Raw genomic sequence first — 18,136 nt, forward strand, 5'->3', positions numbered from 1 at the left:
TTCCTGCCCCTGGGACAGGGGGCTGGACTTGATGATCCTCTGTGGTTCCTTCCAGACTGAATGTCTATGAAATCTATGAAAATAAACCTCTTGTTAGCATAGGAGATGGTGCTATATGGACTCATACAAAAGGGACTGGAGTAAATGTTATTAAGGACTTTGTTAGCATGATTTCAAACTAGTTTATGGAAAGTTAGAAACCTCCATTTTTTTAAGGGGTTGGCTTTCACTAAGAGAGACTGCCTGAAGCTGTGGTTGCATGAAGTGAAATACTACACTGAGTGGGACAAGGGAGAGATCAGAGAGGATGAGATGGAGAAGAAGTGGAGGAAAAAGGACTGGATACATGTGTTTCACTAAACCAACGTGAGAGGGGCAGAAAGTTTAAGGTGGTTACTGAGGTAACAGGTTTTCATGGGTTTCTGTATTAAGACAAAGAGTTCTGTAAGTGTTTTTTTGTGGGTAGTTAACATATAACATTTAAGGGTTTAATATATATAGTTGCATGCTTTTTGGGTATGTAGTTGTTTTTGCGATAAGAAAATTGTGGTAAAACAAGGATGTTCAATACGCGACATTTTGTAAGTGTAGAGTGAAAAGTGGGTTTTTAATAAAATTTGTGAAAAAAGTTCCCATAAGCATCTCGGTCTTTTGGCTAAGATCAAGATTTTTTTAGCACCAAGGGGAGGGTGTCAGAGCTGGCTCTGGCCCTCCAGGTGCCAGGCTAGTATTGCAGTACTTCCAGGTCCAATGCCAGTTCCCTGTGGATGGAACATCCACCCATATTTTTTAAGCTCAAAAAGAAAAAAAATAATAGTATGGGAAAAAAGTATCAATACGTTTGCCCAATTGGGTTATGCATTTTACAGCCATGCTCAGTGGTGGTTGCATTCAATCAATTTCATAGCTGGTTTCTATTACTGATCACATGCTGTTTTTGGCAGAAGTTTAATGATAGGCAATGTATTTAATGAGTTTTCCTTGTATGCAAATGCAAGATGAAGAGCTTTTCCACCCATGCTAACTGAGGGGGGTGGGGGGGAGGGACTTTGTCTTATAGCTGAGTAAATATGGTATGTGTGAACTGCAAAAAACTGTACTGCAAAGAATTTTTGTCATTTTATCTAAGAAAAATAACAGAAAGAATGAACAATCAACAAAATGATTCCACTGACTTATAGGAACCATGAATTCCCAAAGGGAGAATACAAAACTTTTTATGCACCAGAATTAGAGAAACGCAGGGTGTGATCCTGGGAAGTGTTGAGCCCTCTCAACTCTGTGGCTTTGTGACTGCAATGCTTATAGAAAAAACAAAAACAAAAACAAATGGAGACAGGTTATCACTGAGTGCTAAAAATGACCCTAGAATAAACTTTCCTTCTGTATGAAGTTTAAAAAAGTGCTCTTAAAATACTGAATAAATAACCAAGACCCTCAGGTAAGAGAGAAGCAGTTTTCAAATTGAAATGAATCATAATTTTGAAAACCAGAAGCAACATGCAACTCAAAAAAGAGACAAGCCCAACTGACTTTTTGTCCTATTCCCTTCTCCTGCTGTCTGCATATTACCAGTTTTCCTTATAAAATCAGGTCCTGCTCAAATAGAAAAAATGAACTCTCACATGTGCTTTCTATTCTTTAAGAAAATTTATTTTGGTGTTGTGTATATTAGTTGCCTTTTCTTCTGTGTATGTTTCTTGACACTGATACCCCTGCAGTTCATTTTATGGCTTCTCTGTGAATAAGGATGTATTTGTATGGTTCACAAGAGGAATAAAGGAGTTTCTCCATATTACAAGGGGAAGCTGGACAGGACCAACTTCACTTAAATACACAGACAACTTTCCATTTAGAGTATGCGCATATTTGATGTTCCACAGTTTTTTGAAAGAGTGATTTCTCTTGAGAGCCTCTACATAGCCATTTAATAGTCTTCTGAATCATGTACATGTGTTACTGGCTACAGTTTAGGGAGACTAGTGACCTCTGGCAGGTCACTGTAATTTTTTTTTACTTAAGAAAAATGTAAAGATATTTCATTGTGTTTTTACCTGATCAGGTCCTGGATCCTGCTGTTAAAAGCCTCAGCTTGTGAAGGTTTGTTTTTCACATCCTGTATTATTTTTGGTAAGGCAGGCTGGTTGTTCCCATCTGGTAGATTAGAGATCAGGCATTCAAAAACTACAGCAGTGATCCTGACAAGTCCTGTTGTTAAACCTTCAAATACTTGCTTATTTGCACTTCTTCCTAATATGGCATTAAACTCATCTGGAACATAAACCTATATAAATAGAAAAAATAACCACACTTCACTAAAACATGAATAACTTAACTAAAAGCATTATACCTATTTCCTTGAGAATATAGTCTTAATCAATGCTTTCAGAAAAGCTGCCTATACAACCCCCACTCTCGTTATTAGAATCATAGAAAACTGAGGTAACAGCATTCCAGCATTATTGATGAACATTTAAATGTAATGCCTCTATGTTGTTAAAAAGCTACATTACTCCAACTTCCATTTACAGTGATGCTATTTAGAAATGCTCACTTTTATAATATATGCATGGTGAATTCTAATGGATGAAATAGAAGACATTTCTAAATGGATGTCTGTATGCAAACTGAAATAGGAACCCAACAACAAAGAATCATGTTAGGACTACATAAAGGCATTAGCATGATGAATAAGAAGGGTCTTATGATTAATTAGCAAACATATTTTGAAAAAAATTGAACTCTTTTTTTTTTAAATTTAATGTAGACTACTGGTGTATGTTTGGAGTGCTGCTGTTAATGTGAAGTCCAGGAAATACATGAGACAAGGATATTTCTGGTGATACCTTTTATTAATTTTTTTTGCAAAAATCTATTTATCTCACCACCTCCAACACTCCACCGAGAGGCCCCTGTGGTTCACTTGGCAGCTCAAAGCACGCTAAAAACCTGTTACACAGTTCGTATCGCGGATCCACACGCTCACACACCCATTCCCATATCCATACCCTCACCCACTGCCTTCCTCAGAAGGCCTGCTCCTGAAAAAGTCTATGCCAGACCTCTCTCCACCAGCTGAGGTCTGCATTTCTTTCCCGTTTTCCTCTTCTGTCTTCCTGTAGTACCACTCCATTTCACTTAGTTCCATTTTAATACAGTCCTCAACTGTGGAGTCTGAGTGTCTGCTTATGAGCAGGTTCCTGGAACAACCATGGCAGTTGGGGTGTTAGACAAACTTTTGGCCAGAAAGTGCCCAAGCTCAGGTCCATCTGCTTTTAGACTAATAGGGGTAGTTACCTCTATACTCAGGTCTGGGAAAAAGGCAGACAAAGCTTGAGACAATGGCTTTGTGGGTCATTATAATCTACCTGTTATCTCTACCAACCTCTCTGCAGTCCAGAGGTAACCAACTTTTTTACCTTTGCATGATCTTGCTCTTCCCCATAATTATGTCATCTATTCTAGTGTACTTCTCTTGTTTTGCAGCTACTCCTAAGACCAGCTTTCCTTCTAATTTACAGCCCTCCTTCATACTTTAAGTGACTCTTCTTCATTTACATTTCATTTACACAAGCCATTGGTCTATCTGCTATTTAGCTCAAGCTCTGTCTAACATCTCTCCCAACTATACAGTATTCCAATAACTTGACTTGTTTATTTCATGAATTATAGATTAAGGAAATTAAAAGGATGACTTGCTGATTCCTTGACTCTTTGATTGGAAAACTACAGAGATTTCACACTACTCCTGGGTGAAAATTGGACTTTTTGTTACTCTATGGTTATCTTCTTGTCTGACTTTGGAAAGGTAATAGTACGTTACTGTGAGAATGCTATTTAACTCTCTTTAGTTAAAATGCTGGTTAGGAGAATTGCTGTCTAATAAGATTTTAAGAAAAAATAAATTGCCTATAGAATATAGTAACTGTAAACAGCAAAGACAAAAATAGTGTAAAGCATTTAGGGCATCAACAGTTCAGAATTATGAGATATCTATGAAAAGAAAATAAACAATATACAGCTGAAGACGTTTTAGACATAACATGTTTTAGTTCCATGGTGTTTTTTCCCCTCAGTGCTTCATGCTACAAGGCTTAATATGATAGTCCAAGAAGTTAAAGGAATGGGGACAGAATGCTATAAAAAAGGAGTGTTATTACGCAATTAGAATGTGAAGTGCATCCCAGCACTCTATCAGATTCCACTCTTTACATAACTGCCTGATTAACTTTACTTTGTTTGAAGAGTGATGGATTGCTTTTTATGATTCATTATTCTTTGACTTTACCACAACCATATAAGAAATTTTAACTTCCAAGCATTGGAAGTATTTTACTAAACATAAAATACTTAAGAGTTCTTTAAATATCAGTCATGCTGATCTTAAGTCTTTCAGGATCAGAAAAACAAAAAAAGTTTCATCCGATCCAATTCCAGCTGAATATAGTAAAATAACAGTAGTATAAATACTTAATTAAAATAAAAAGGAAAGATTCATAGATTCAAAAATGTTAGGGTCGGAAGTGACCTCAGCAGATCTTTGAATCCAACCCCTTGCCCCAGCAGGAAAGACTGCTAGGGTCAGATGACCCCAGGCAGGTGCCTGTCTAGTCTCCTCTTAAAAACCCCCAACTTAGGGGAGAGCACCACCTTCCTTGGAAGCCCATTCCAGATTCTGGTAACCCTTACCATAAAGACGTTCTTCCTGATGTCTAACCTGAATCTGCTTCCTGTCAGTTTGTGGCCATTATTTCTAGTTACTCCAAGGGGTGCCGTGGTAAACAGAGCATCTCCTATCCCTTGCTGTCCCTGCACTGATGAATTTGTAGGCGCCCACAAGATCACCTCTCAGCCTTCTCTTGTGGAGGCTGAAGAGATACAGGTTCCTCAATCTCTCCTTGTAGGGCCTTACCTGCAGGCCCCTAACCATATGAGTGGCCCCTCCTCTGGACCCTCTCAGGGCTATCTACATCCCTCTTGAAGTATGGTGCCCAAAACTGGATGCAGTATTCCAGCTGTGGCCTCACCAGTGTCGCATAGAGAGGAAGTATCACCTCCCTGGACCTGTTTGTGATGCACCTGCTAATGCATGATAAAGTGTGGTTAGCTTTACTGATCAATTCATCACACTGATGACTCATAAATTCATAGATGCTAAGGTTGGAAGGGACCCCAACACATCATCAAGTCTGACCCTCTGCCTAGGCAGGAAAGAGTGCTGGGGTCAGGTGAGCCCAGACAGATGCCTATCCAGCCTTCTCTTAAAGACCTCCAAAGTAAGGGAGAACACCACTGCCCTTGGAAGCCCATTCCAAATTCTGGCCACCCTTACCATGAAGAAGTTTTTCCTTATGTCCAGCCTAAATCTGCCCTCTGTCAGTTTGTGACCATTGTTCCTTGTTACCCCAAGAGGCGCCCCAGTGAATAGAGCATCTCCAGTTCCTTGCTGCACCCCTCTAATGAATTTGTAGGCAGCCACAAGATCACCTCTCAGCCCTCTCTTGTGGAGGCTGACGAGATCCAAGTCCCTTAGCCTCTCCTCGTAGGGCTTGGCCTGCAAACCCTTAACCATACAAATGGCCCTCCTCTGGACCCTCTCGAGATTATCTACATCCTTCTTAAAGTACGGCACCCAAAACTGGACGCAATACTCCAACTGCAGTCTGACCAATGCCACAGAGAGGGGAAGTATAACCTCCTTGGTTCTATATGTCATGCATCTGCTAATGCATGATAAAGTGCATATCAGCTTTGCTGGTGATTTCATCGCACTGACGACTCAAGTTCATCTTGGAGTCCACAATGATTCCTAAATCTCTTTCCGCTTCTGTGCTGCTGAGAGGGTCATTTCCCAGCCAGTAGGTGTGCTGGATATTTTTACGCCCTACATGCAGCACTCTGCATTTGTCCTTGTTGAACTGCATCCTATTGTGTTCTGCCCACTTTTCCAACCTGCCCAGGTCTGCCTGAAATTGTTCCCTACCCTCCAGTGTGTTCACTTCACCCCACAATTTAGTATCATCCGCAAACTTGGACAGAGTACACTTTACACCCACATCTAAGTCACTGATGAAGATATCAAAGAGTACAGGTCCAAGGACCAAGCCCTACAGGACCCCATTGCCAACATCCTTCTATGTTGATACCAGCCCGTCCACCATCACTCTCTGGGTACAATCCCCAAGCCAATTTGCCACCCACTGGACTGTGTAATCATCTAAGTCACAGACTCTTAATTTATTTATGAGAATGGGATGAGATATCATAACAAAGGCCTTCCTAAAATCCAAGTAAACAACAAACATCCACCTCTACTCCCGTGTCTAAGCTTTTTGTGACCTGGTCATAAAAAGAAACCAGATTAATCAGGCATGATCTACCTGCTATAAATCCATGCTGGTTGCCCTGCTACATTGTTTTTCCCACTGGACTCGCACAAATATGATCCTTACTAATTTTTTCAAAGACTTTTCCAAGGATAGAGGTGAGACTACCTGGCCTATAATTACTTGGATCCTCCTTCCTCTGCTTCTTGAAAATAGGGACCACATTGGCCCTTTTCCAGTCCTCTGGGACCGCCATGAGTACTCAAACAGCCAGTGGTTCTGCTACGACACCAGCCAGTTCCTTCAGTACTCTCAGATGCAGCTTATCCAGGCCTGCTGACTTAAACACATCCAGTCCAAGTGACTCTGCACCAAGGCAGCATCGACAGCTGGTAGGCTGGTGTCCCTCTGATGTCCATCTAAGAATCCATTAGGACACCTATCTTGACCCTTGTTCAAGAACACTGAGGCAAAAAACTCATTGAAGAACTCATCCTTCTCCCCCCCTGTTTGTCACTAGTTGCTCCTGCTTCTTCAGTAGGGGTCCTATGCTGCCCTGTGCTTTCCTTTTACTCCCTACATACCTAAAAAAGACTTTTTGTTGTCTTTAATTTGTGCTGCTAGCCTCAGCTCTGTAGTTGCTCTGGCCTTTCTAACTGCCTCCCTGCAAATGTGGGCCAAGTACATATACTCCTCCTTGGCAGCTTCCCCCTGCTTCCACAGTCTGTATGCCTCTTTTTTTGCCCTTAGGCTTCCCTGGATTTCTCTGTTTAGCCAAGGAGGTTCTCTGGCCCCTTTCCCTTGCAACGAGATTGTCTCTCTCATGTCCATCTTGGAGTCAGCTATGACTCTGAGATCCCTCTCTGCTGCAGTGCTGCTGAGAAGGTCATCCCCCAGCCTGAAAGTGTGTTTGTGATTCCTTCTCCCTAGGTGCAGCACTTTGCATTTGTCCTTGTTGAATTGCATCCTATTCTGTTCTGCCCACTTCTTCAACCTGTGCAGATCCACCTAGATTCGTTCCCTGCCCACTAGTGTGTTTACTTTACCCCATACTTTGGTGTCATCTGTGAATTTAGACAGAGTGCTCTCCACGCCCTCATCCAAGTCACTGATGAAGACATTGAACAGCACTGGTTTAAGGACTGAACCTTGGGAAGCTCCACTGCCCACATCTTTCCAGGTCAATACCAATCTGTCCACCACCACTCTCTGGGTGCATCCTATTAGCCAATTTGCCACCCACTTGACTGTGTAATCATCTACATCACAGATAAGATAATTAAATTAGCAATACCACAGTGAGCTTTTCCTTTTTTGTGTCTTTGTGACAAGGTATTTAGCAGAATTTACAGGTTTGCTGGGATCTGACAGGGCCACACAGTGAGCACTTATGGTATGGCCTCAAACTTATGACTGCTGGGCTGTCTACCATGCCCCTTAGCACCCATGTCACCCCTGCCCCTACCACAGTGATGACTATAAATGATTGCCTAGTAAAGTAAAACTTTACTTCTTCTGGCATACATACAATGAGCCTCTTTACAGAAAAAATGCAAAACACTTAGCAACCCAGATGAATGATCTTTGTACTAAGATCAACTTCGCTATGTACTTTTTCTATTGTAGCAACATGAGGCTCTCAGTGTAAAAACTAAATGAGCCCTTACAATCTATTTTGGGTGAAATGTTTGTGCCAGAAGAGTTATAGAGCCTATAGAAAAACACACAAAGGGAATGATATTGATTAGGGTAGAAAACAAAACAAAACAACAGAATCAGGAGGCATCACAACCTCCTTGGGGAAAAAAGATATTACCAGATTTGAACAACAAGTATGGGTAACCCAACCTAGCCACATGTGGCCTCTTGCTTCAATTGAGAAGTACTTGGGAGATCAAAGGAAACAAATTTTCCCGTTAACAGGGAGACATCAGGTAGTACTCTTTAGCCTTGCTAAAGCCAAGCCTTTAGCCTTGTTTGAAGGGATTAATATCTGTTGGTTCTGGTTCCTAGCTGAAAGAAGTCTATCAAATAATTTGCTTCTCATAATGAGCAAATGGCTGATAAAAAGGTTGAACAGACTGAGTCCAACAGAAAAGTTGCTTCTGGACAGCATTGAAGATAATATAAAACAGCTTTTTAGTTTTCCAATATTATCTGCTCTTTTATTTCAGATTGCAGGGAAACTTAATGCTACTACTTTCCACTATTTATTATGGAATCATTTATCCTATTACCTCCTTTTATGATATCCTAATAGGTCATATTAATGCATCTTGGAGTTTATGGTGGCAGGCTGTATCTTTCCCTATCAATCTGCATCTTGTCCCTGCTTTAGTCCCTCCCCTTCTTCAGCAGAAACTGTAAAGCTGGTTATACCGAATCAGAGAAGCCAGGAGTTTGGGTCTAGTTACATTTTCAATCTAAAAATCTAAAAAAGTCAAGAGGCTTCTAGATCTAAATTCTAGTGCATGCCATGCATTGGAAGGTTAAACAGAATAGATATCTGTTTTACAGTAATATATATTTAAGATGAACCACAAGATGAACATGAGCCTGCAATGTGATGCTGCGGCTAGTAAAAAGACCAAAACGCTGGCTTGCATCCATAGATGCTTCTCAAGCAAATCCCGGGACGTCATTCTCCCCTTGTACTCGGCCTTAGTGAGGCTGCAGCTGGAGTACTGCATCCAGTTTTGGGCTCCACAATTCAAAAAGGATGTGGAGAAGCTTGAGAGAGTCCAGAGAAGAGCCACGTGCATGATCAGAGGTCAGGAGAACAGACCTTATGACGACAGGCTGAGAGCCATGGGGCTTTTTAGCCTGGAAAAGCGCAGGCTCAGGGGTGGCCTGATGGCCACCTATAAGTTTATCAGTTTATTCACCTGTTAATGCTAGGTGAATGATTCACAGAAATCAGTGCAAAAGAGCCTTTCTTTTTGGTGTATTTTTAGGACTTAGTGTTAGGGCTAAGATGATAGCATGTTAAAAAAGTAGACAAATAAGTGGTTTTTCAGGGACTTATAAAGGATGGAAATGGAACTTTGTCCATTTAGGTGCCTAATAAGTGGTATAGGATCCTGCCCAAAGACTAAATTATCAACTGGAATAATCTTACTCTAGAGAGAGTAGTAATACACAGCCAGATTTACTGCATGTAAAATATAATAGGAAAAATATTCCCTATATATCCCATATATATGTAAAATATATGCAGGATACAAAGCTGGGGAGGGGGAGACAGCTGAAAAAGCAAGAAATGAAGGGAGTGTGAATGATGGGCTAGCTTTACAGACAGAATCTTGCACTTTGTGTATATGAATTAAGAAACATGACTCCAAGCTGGGTTCACTGTTCTTCATGAGTGCTCAGGCAATTTCATGATAGAAAAGTTAAACTTTTCCACATTGATCAATACTGTTTGAAGTTTTCCTTCAATCCATTAAAAAATCCCATAGACTTGCTATATATTAGTGAGTTTATAAAGTGTTGTTGCTATATAGTTTAGCCCTGTATAGGTATCATGGGGATTTGGTAACACTTGGTGACAAAGAACAACATGCACATTTTTTTATTATTCATTAGCTCTGAGCCTCGTGTTGGTACTTAAAACTCATTGTAATAGTCTGCTCCTGGTGATGAGCCAAGTCAGCAAGTGAGAAGTCTTCAGCTGCTTATTCAAGTTCAATTGAAAAAAGAATACCATGTAGCTCCAGTAATTTACATTGATTAAAATAATTCATACCTAATAGTTTCGACTCTCTACTGAAATTGATGGATTGTATTTTATAATGCATATAGCAATTTAAATATGGCAGTCATGCACTATGAACTCCAGTCTTTTGAATGTGCTAACATGTACTAGCCATTGTTTTTGCATTTCAAAGATATAAAATGGTGCACATCCTGTTTCTTAAAAGATTATTTAATAATAATACTCCACATTAGCAGCTTTCCACAACATTTATGCCAGGTAGTGTTTTATATTTTCTCACACTGTTATTTGTCTAATCATTACATTTTCTACATACATGCTGCTCAGCTATATAAGTCAGCTGAATACATTCTCAGCTACATAAGTCTTCTAAATACATGCTGCTCAACTATGTAAGTACATCAATATGTCAATATGTATTTTCTCATTTTTTATATCAATATGTATTTTCTAATCTTTGCCCTGGTGTTAATAATTTTTAAAGAAGCTGGTCCAACTTTACAGCTTATCTGCAGAGCATGTGTATTAGTTAGTCTTTACTCTGTTCCTGTAAGGAATGAGAAAGAAAAGGGAATATTTTTTTGGATAATTAATTTAGATGTTGAATGTTTTCTGTGTTTCTGAACTGAACTAACAGAAAAGGTAAGAGTTACTTTACCATATATATATGGTATATATTTACTACAGCAATAGTTAACTGGATGTCTGATCAAATGAGTTTATAAAAATATTATTAGGTGCTCATTTTTTAATGTTTTATGTCAAGGCATTGTAAGTAACTGCCTCTAGATTTGCGTTCTTTTGCTTGTTGATTATTAGCTCTGGGCTCGGAAAACTTATGTTTTAAGCAGAAAAATCATGGAAGGTTTATTATTTGACTGATTTCAGATTCAGAGTTTTTAATATTGATTATGAGCAGAATTGCCACATGGATGTAAGGCTGTTAGTTGAACATTATCTATGAATTTGTATTTTCCAATATAGGCAGGCAAGGTTCTTTGAGATGATGTGATATCTTTTATTAGACTGAGTAATAGAAGATATAACTAATAAAATAAAATAACATAACATAAATCTCATATATAATATATATAAACTATAGATAACATGAAATAATAAAATAAAATAATATATCACTAATAAAAAATATCACATCTACTCAAAGAACCTTGCCTGCCTATGTCCTCAGAATAATATGGCTACAACCAAAAACCCTATTTTCTAATAGTTCATTTTTAGTGTTTAAATACAGTTTTTCTTTGGGTATTTTTAATGTTATCTGACATACACCTATCACTGTAATGCTCAGTTACAGTAAGAAGGTTTATTTGGTAATTGGTATTAAGCATTCTTAAGCCTTTAAAGATGAAAAGAAGAAAGGAAAGAGAAAGAAGCAACTCAGTCAATATTACAGCACTGTATTGACATTTGTAATTATTGCAAACAATGGACCAAATCCTGAATTCTTTACTCATTTTTATCAGCCTTTATATGAGTCCAAGAACCAAATTCACTGTTCCAAAACAGTCCCTTTTGCCCTGCTCTGGTACCCTGAAGGGACCACAAAATCAGCTTAACTATTCAACTGAGAATTCCCTTGGTGTGGGGAGTCCCTTGCTGGTGTACAGCTGGTATAGCCTCCTCAGCTGTGCCCAACATTGAGGACTTAATCCTGTATGGTGCTGGACATTCTGGCCCCAATCCAGCAAAGCACTTAACCACATATTTAATGTATCAGAGAAACTAGCTCCTCAGAATTCGTGAGAACATGAAGCTGGAGTGTACATCAACATTTCTATTGAAAATATACAATGCACCCTTTGGATATGTTCAATTTATGAAACAGATTAAGAGTTCTCAGTCAGCATCAGGGTGCAACTTCTTGTGCTCATGCTTTTTCTTCCTAAATTCAACAGTAATATTCTCATCAATTCATTTGCAGTAGGACCAGATCGTTTTTTCTCTCACGATCACTACTGGCTCATATAATTCAAAATTTCAAATAAGGAATATGTTTTCAGGTAGATCACATTGCATGTTACTCTGAATCTTTAGAAAGGTAGCTCAGGCAGTATTAGTATGAGATATGTCAAAAGAGAGTTCACAGACTCATTCTAAGGCATAGCATTTCAGTTCATTTGATTTGTTTTTGTTGCATTTACTACTACTTTTGACTGCAGATGTCTTAATTTTGAGTTTTCTTCCACTAAGGGGTTGCTTATATTAGGAATTGTTCATTAATAATTATTCCTGAATGATTCCATGTGTTGATACCCTTATTCAGGAATAGGAACACTTTGCTCATTTTTGACATATCCCACCGTAATAGCTGTTCCTGAAAAGCTATGTAATCTAACCTACAGAACTAAAAAGAACTGTGAAAAAAACCAGGCCTAGATTTACAAAAGCTAATTCTAAGCATTATATCCAGAGTTTGTAAGGTCAGGGGACTATGATTTTAGGCTGGATAGAGACAATTTTCTACTCTGTAATCCCTATACTACTGATGGAGTTAGAATTTTGGCTAAAAACAGACAACAGATTTCTGTCATTCTAAACTGCATGTGTACACGACTGTTCAGTGCCTGGTGTGATGTGAGTCAAGGCCCCCGACCATCAGACCTAGGATAAACCTGATGTCTGTTTTTACCCTTTCTGACCTGTGGATGAGATAGAATTTTAAATTATTTTGAACATTCTTTTGCAGACTGACTAGATATTGTGTCTATCACAAAGCACCCTATATTCTGTGGTTTAAATAGAGAAAAATGCTAATCACTGCTACCCCAAGGAAGTGTAAAAATATCTGTTCAAGAGCCCACCTGAACTTGTTCTTACATGAAAAATACTCAGGGTTATTCTTTAAACTTTATTTTCTTTTTTAATTTAAATAAGAGAAGTCTAGATTCACTGATAAAGTTTCAAATGGAAGTAGAGGTTTTTAGATATTAAGGGCCAGATCCCTAACTCTTTAAAATGTTGTAGGTACTTTCAAATCTGGAGCTATATCTATCTACACTGAATGAGGGGATTTATTTCTGAAAATTGATTTTTTCTCATCTTTCTCATAAAACCTAGAACCTCATAGAGCTTAGAACAGCCATAGTCCAAGTAATCACAAGATAATCAAAATAAGGATATATTTTGTGACTGCATTTACTCAGACAAATAGGATATTCTTCTAAGCAATTTACCCTCAAGGGATACATTTTAGGGGGTGTTACATACCTTTTGCTGTTATCTCTGTGCACTAAGTCTCTATGTTAGTATCTCCCTGTCATAATCAGTGGTGTTGCTATGCTTTCTACAGGCATAAAGCCACTGGGCTTGCCTGAACAGAAACATTTTGGAAAATATTTACACTTTAACAGTATTTGCAGTAAGTACTGCTGGCTCCCTATATGATTTAATTAAGCTATGAAGTTGGAGCTAATGCTCACCCTTCAGGTGGGTGGTCTGTGCAGGTCAGAGTTCAGGTTGATGGTAGGGTGGGGCAGAGAAATGTTACACAACCACTGTCTGACTGTACCTGGCCATGAAATAAGTGTTCCTTAGCTTCTGGCACTTTCAGTCCTTTAACCTTTGGACAGAAACATAAAAATACATTCTTCCTACCCCCCCACCCCAAAGAAGAAACAAGGGCTACCAACTTAAGCAGAATATAGTGTTAATTCAGTGCATAGCAGAAAATGTATTATCAGTTTTACTACTGGAAATGCACTTTTCATAAGGTTTGTAATTTTGGCTCTAAATCTTTATTCGAGGCTGAAAATTGCTACTCAAAAGTAAAAATATTCACAGCAAAAATATTCACAGTAAAAATAAAAATAAATCCAAGCTTTTCTAAACTTACCAATACAAAGAAAAACAATACCAGTAGTTTCAGATGCTTTTCACATGCCAATATTAGGACATTAGAAACTGCTTGATCAGGATAGCTTCAGCCTAATAAGGTGCTTTTCCTCAAGCATGCTCTCTTTCTTGAAGCCAGGAGGGGCATAGGTTTCTTGCTTTTTTTTTTTTTTTTAAGTGATTCTTTGGTGTTCTGCTATTTAGAAAATCTGCAGCTGCTTTAATTGCTGTGAAGTGCAGGAAATGGGTGCCCTATAGTTGTGTACTACAAATTTTCATATGGAGAACTCCTACACAAACCTCTGTTCTCCCCCTGCAGCAGCTCCTATAAGATCTTTCTCCTGCAGTGCCTTTAAGTGCCCCATCGTGACTGAACACTATGGAACACGTGAACTCTGAAGCTTCATGCCAGCAGTTTTGAATTTACAGTGCTTGTAGTTTGTGTAAATTGTAAACTATTCAGGGAACGGGATGTGAATAAAAAACTGGGCTGTTGTTTCTATCCTTGTAGAGTTTAGAAGCATCACAAAAAACTGAGATATATATAATTTAGAAATTAATACATTTGGTAGGATGCAATGTCCTATTTAGGCAACACAGGCCAACCAATTAAGTGTCAGTCCTTTTCAGTAAGTTACACTGAACAATAAAAAATTCCTGAGAACAGGACCATGCAACTGGATATCTTACCCCCCAATTAATTAAATGTACTGTCAAAGTGAAATTTTACAAGCAACTTGTCTATAATATGGACACAGATTTAAGAGTAAGAAAGTATATAATGATCAAGTTGATCTTTATAGCTTTTAGTGCATCTACACTGACAGATTACTTTTTACTGCATTATAAATAGAGCTGGAATCAACAGGTAAAGACATTTTTGCAAGTATTTCTACTGCTTAATTACATATGGTTTTGTGGCTTAAATGGTGCTTTATAAACATTCTGAGTGTATAAATATTTGAGGACTGTCTTGAAAAAAATCAATTTGCTTAGATTAAACTTTTAAAAATTGTGCCGAGAATAATAAATGTTCACGTCCTCTGGAAAATCCGGCTTGTGGAGAGAAACTGGCAGGTCTAGAACTACTTTATTCAAAAATAATTTTTTGCATTTATTATGTAGTTTGATGCAACCATTAAGAATCATGCATGTGTATACAAACATTTTAAAATTTCTACTGAAAAAAATCGGATTGCGTCCTCTAGTAATTAAAAAAAAAAAAAGGCTGAAAGATGGAATTTAATATATGTGTACAGAAATAATGTAATGGGAAAAGCATGTGGAGAATTAACAACAATGTACCTGAATAAATTAAATGACTGGCAGCAAATGTCTCTTGTGACATAACTCTTATTTAGTTTGTGCTTTCAAAAAAAGAAAGAAAGAAGAATTATTTCCATTTTGATGCTTTAGCCCACCAAGAATTATAACAGTATAAGTGCACTGGGTCCCAGTTCTTAATAAATATGGATTTGAAGCATGTTTTAAGTGGCAACAAAGTAGGGTGTGTCTTAGAGCGAAAGGTATGAATGAAAGAACAAAGCACCTAAATAAGCTTTAGAGAAGCTCAGATTGCCTGCTGGACTGGGCTGTCCTGTCCAGCTTGTTATTTTCAAAAGCTTTTGGAAACTTCCCTTTGATCCATCTGAGAACATATAGTTATAAACTGTCAGGCCTTTTGTGGGATATTTTTAAACCATAAAAGGACAGATATTTGTAACTTAGCAGATAAAAAAACCAAAAAATCATGGAAGACTGGCTAAAGAACACAAATTATTTACACATTTATGTAGAGTGAAACATATGCTTTATACCAGGGGTGGGCAATAATTTGAATTGGAGGGCCACTTAAATGAGTTTTGTTGAATTGTTGAGGGCCACATGTATGAGCGCAGACACACACCCATGCACAGACATACATGTACACACAAGCATGCACAGACACATGCGCATACAGACGTGTGTAGACACAGGCATCTGCGGACACACATGCACAGGCACTCACACGCACAGGAGCACAAGTTTCCTGCAATGATCCCTGCACCAGCTCCCGCAGTCCTTAGACCCCGGCACAAGGCTATGCCAGCTACTCCAGCTGCACTGTAGTCTGAAGTGGTGCACAGGAACACAGTGTGGCACTGACTCAGCCCGGCCATATGCCAGGGACTTGCGGTGGGGTGGGGGTGCAGGGACAAGGGGACTGGGAGCCGCAAGTTATCTGGCCCTGGCCAGGCCAGTGCTGCAATGTGTTTCCCCCTTCTCCCTGCCCTGAGTCCCTGGCAGGTGGCCAGGCCAGGCTGGTGCTGCACTGTTCTCACATGCCACTTTGGGCCATGTGGGCACAGCTGGAGCAGCTGGCATGGCTACTGCTGGACCCAGCTGCATGCCAGGGACGGGCAGGAGCTGTACCAAAGTTAGACAGGAGCCATGCCAGCCTTATAGCTGCTCCCACATGATGCGGCTTGAAGCAACATGCAGGAACACAGTGCAGCACCGCAGTAGTGGCACTTCCATCCCTACCAAGCCCCAGCCTGGCCTGGCAGGGACTAGATAACTTGTGGCTCCTGGCCCTCTTCCCCCTGCACCTCCTCTCCTGGCAGCAGGGAGAACCTTACTTGAGCTTCAAGTCTCACCGGGGGCCAGGCTGTCTAGTCTGCAAATGGATGTAGGGTCAGAGCTACATGCAGACAGCCTTGCCAGGCAGAAGCCTGCCCAGGAGCTCAGTGTATCCCTGCCTTGGAGCATACACTGTAGGCTGCGGGGCAGGGCACAGCAAGGCAGGCTGGGCAGGGCTGGGCTGGGGAGGGGATTTGCTGCCTGGCCACTGGAGCTGCTGCTGCAGCTAGCTATGGCATGGGGGAAGGGAGAAGGGTGCAAGACATCAAAATCCAAGGCAGCCATGGGCTGGATACAATTCTCCTTCAGATGAGCAGCTGTGGGCAAGATAGAATACTTTGGTGGGCCAGATCTTGCCTGTGGGCTGTTTTTGCCCACCCCTATTTTATAAAAAGGATTATCAGTAGAATCCTTATTTGTAAATCTACTTGACAACTGTCATTTGTATAGACAAAAATCTGCTACACTACCACAGAAAACAATCCCAGCTTGCAGTTCAAATGGAAGGAGTCATTCTTAGAGTCAGGCCTTCCAAATAATACATCTACAAAAGTTTCCACTATATATTAACAAATATCTGTCTACACGAGACAAGGAAAAGCAGAGCAAACAACGTTGGTACCTAATATTCCAGTTATGTGCCTACATGCAAGATTTCTATGTATGCAAATATCCACAACCACTGAAGTTAACAGAAAAACTCCCATTGACTTAGATGGGCATTAGGTTAGTCCCTAAGTGAGCTGGATGGAGAGATGAAAAGACTGAGACTGAAAAAGGAGTCTTCACAAACATTTCGGACCAGTTTTTCCAGATAAATATGAACATGTGTGTGATGTTTTAAAAGGGAATTTTAATTACTGAATCACAAAAGCATACAATGTTAAATTCATGTTTCTTATTTGCCAAACATCCAGTTTTTCATCAGTTTCCAATCGGTTTGGTTACAGAAAACAGCTTTTTAAATTAAATTTTTTTTTTTTTAACATAACTCTTAAATAAACCCAACATTTGCCCCAAGGAAAAAAACATTACATTTTCTTGGTAAAGAAAATGAATATTTGGTCACCAATAAAAGACAATGATTTTTTAATCAATTCTTAAAAATTTATGGCTTGGAATTTTAGCATCTGTTAGGCTGACATGAGTCTCTTACTTAATGAAATCTAAGGATAAGTGTATGTAGAAGCAGAAACAATACCGCATATACTTGCCGTTTGAACAGAAGGTTCAATTTTCACAATAAATACCAGGAATTTTTAGTGGATTATAATGCACTAAATGTCTTCAAAAGCATGGGTGACTGGTGCCTCCTGAGTTAGGTGGGGCACTTGCCCCCCAGCAGCCAGTCAGCAACCGCGGGGGGTGGAGCCCCCCCGCAGCTGATCCTGCTCACCTGCAAGATCAAGCCCAGGGGCTATACGCTGCCAACCCCTGGTCTAGATGAAATCACCATTAGGTGAACATACAGAGGGTTGGAAAATCACTCTCAAAGGGTAGTCATCACTGGTTCTCTATCAAACTGGGGAGGTAGCTCAAGTGGGGTCCCCACAAGCATCTGTCCTGGGCTCATTTCTATGCAATTTTTTTTTAATGATCTGGATTATGGAATATAGAGTATGCT

General features: G+C 39.5%; 1 protein-coding gene across 4 annotated transcripts in view; it reads right to left on the bottom strand.

Moving 5' to 3' along the window:
- Nucleotides 1-18,136, bottom strand: part of SCAPER (S-phase cyclin A associated protein in the ER) — a 454,172-nt gene that overhangs the window by 108,596 nt on the left and 327,440 nt on the right. For all 4 annotated transcript variants that reach the window (XM_019504422.1, XM_019504423.1, XM_019504424.1 and 1 more), the window contains one exon: nucleotides 2,055-2,284. In XM_019504422.1, the coding sequence (XP_019359967.1) occupies nucleotides 2,055-2,284 (230 nt within the window). The remainder of the gene's footprint in view (nucleotides 1-2,054; nucleotides 2,285-18,136) is intronic.

Source organism: Gavialis gangeticus, unplaced genomic scaffold (assembly GCF_001723915.1).
Source record: "Gavialis gangeticus isolate Ggan-Ray unplaced genomic scaffold, GavGan_comp1, whole genome shotgun sequence".
Classification (NCBI taxonomy): domain Eukaryota; kingdom Metazoa; phylum Chordata; order Crocodylia; family Gavialidae; genus Gavialis; species Gavialis gangeticus.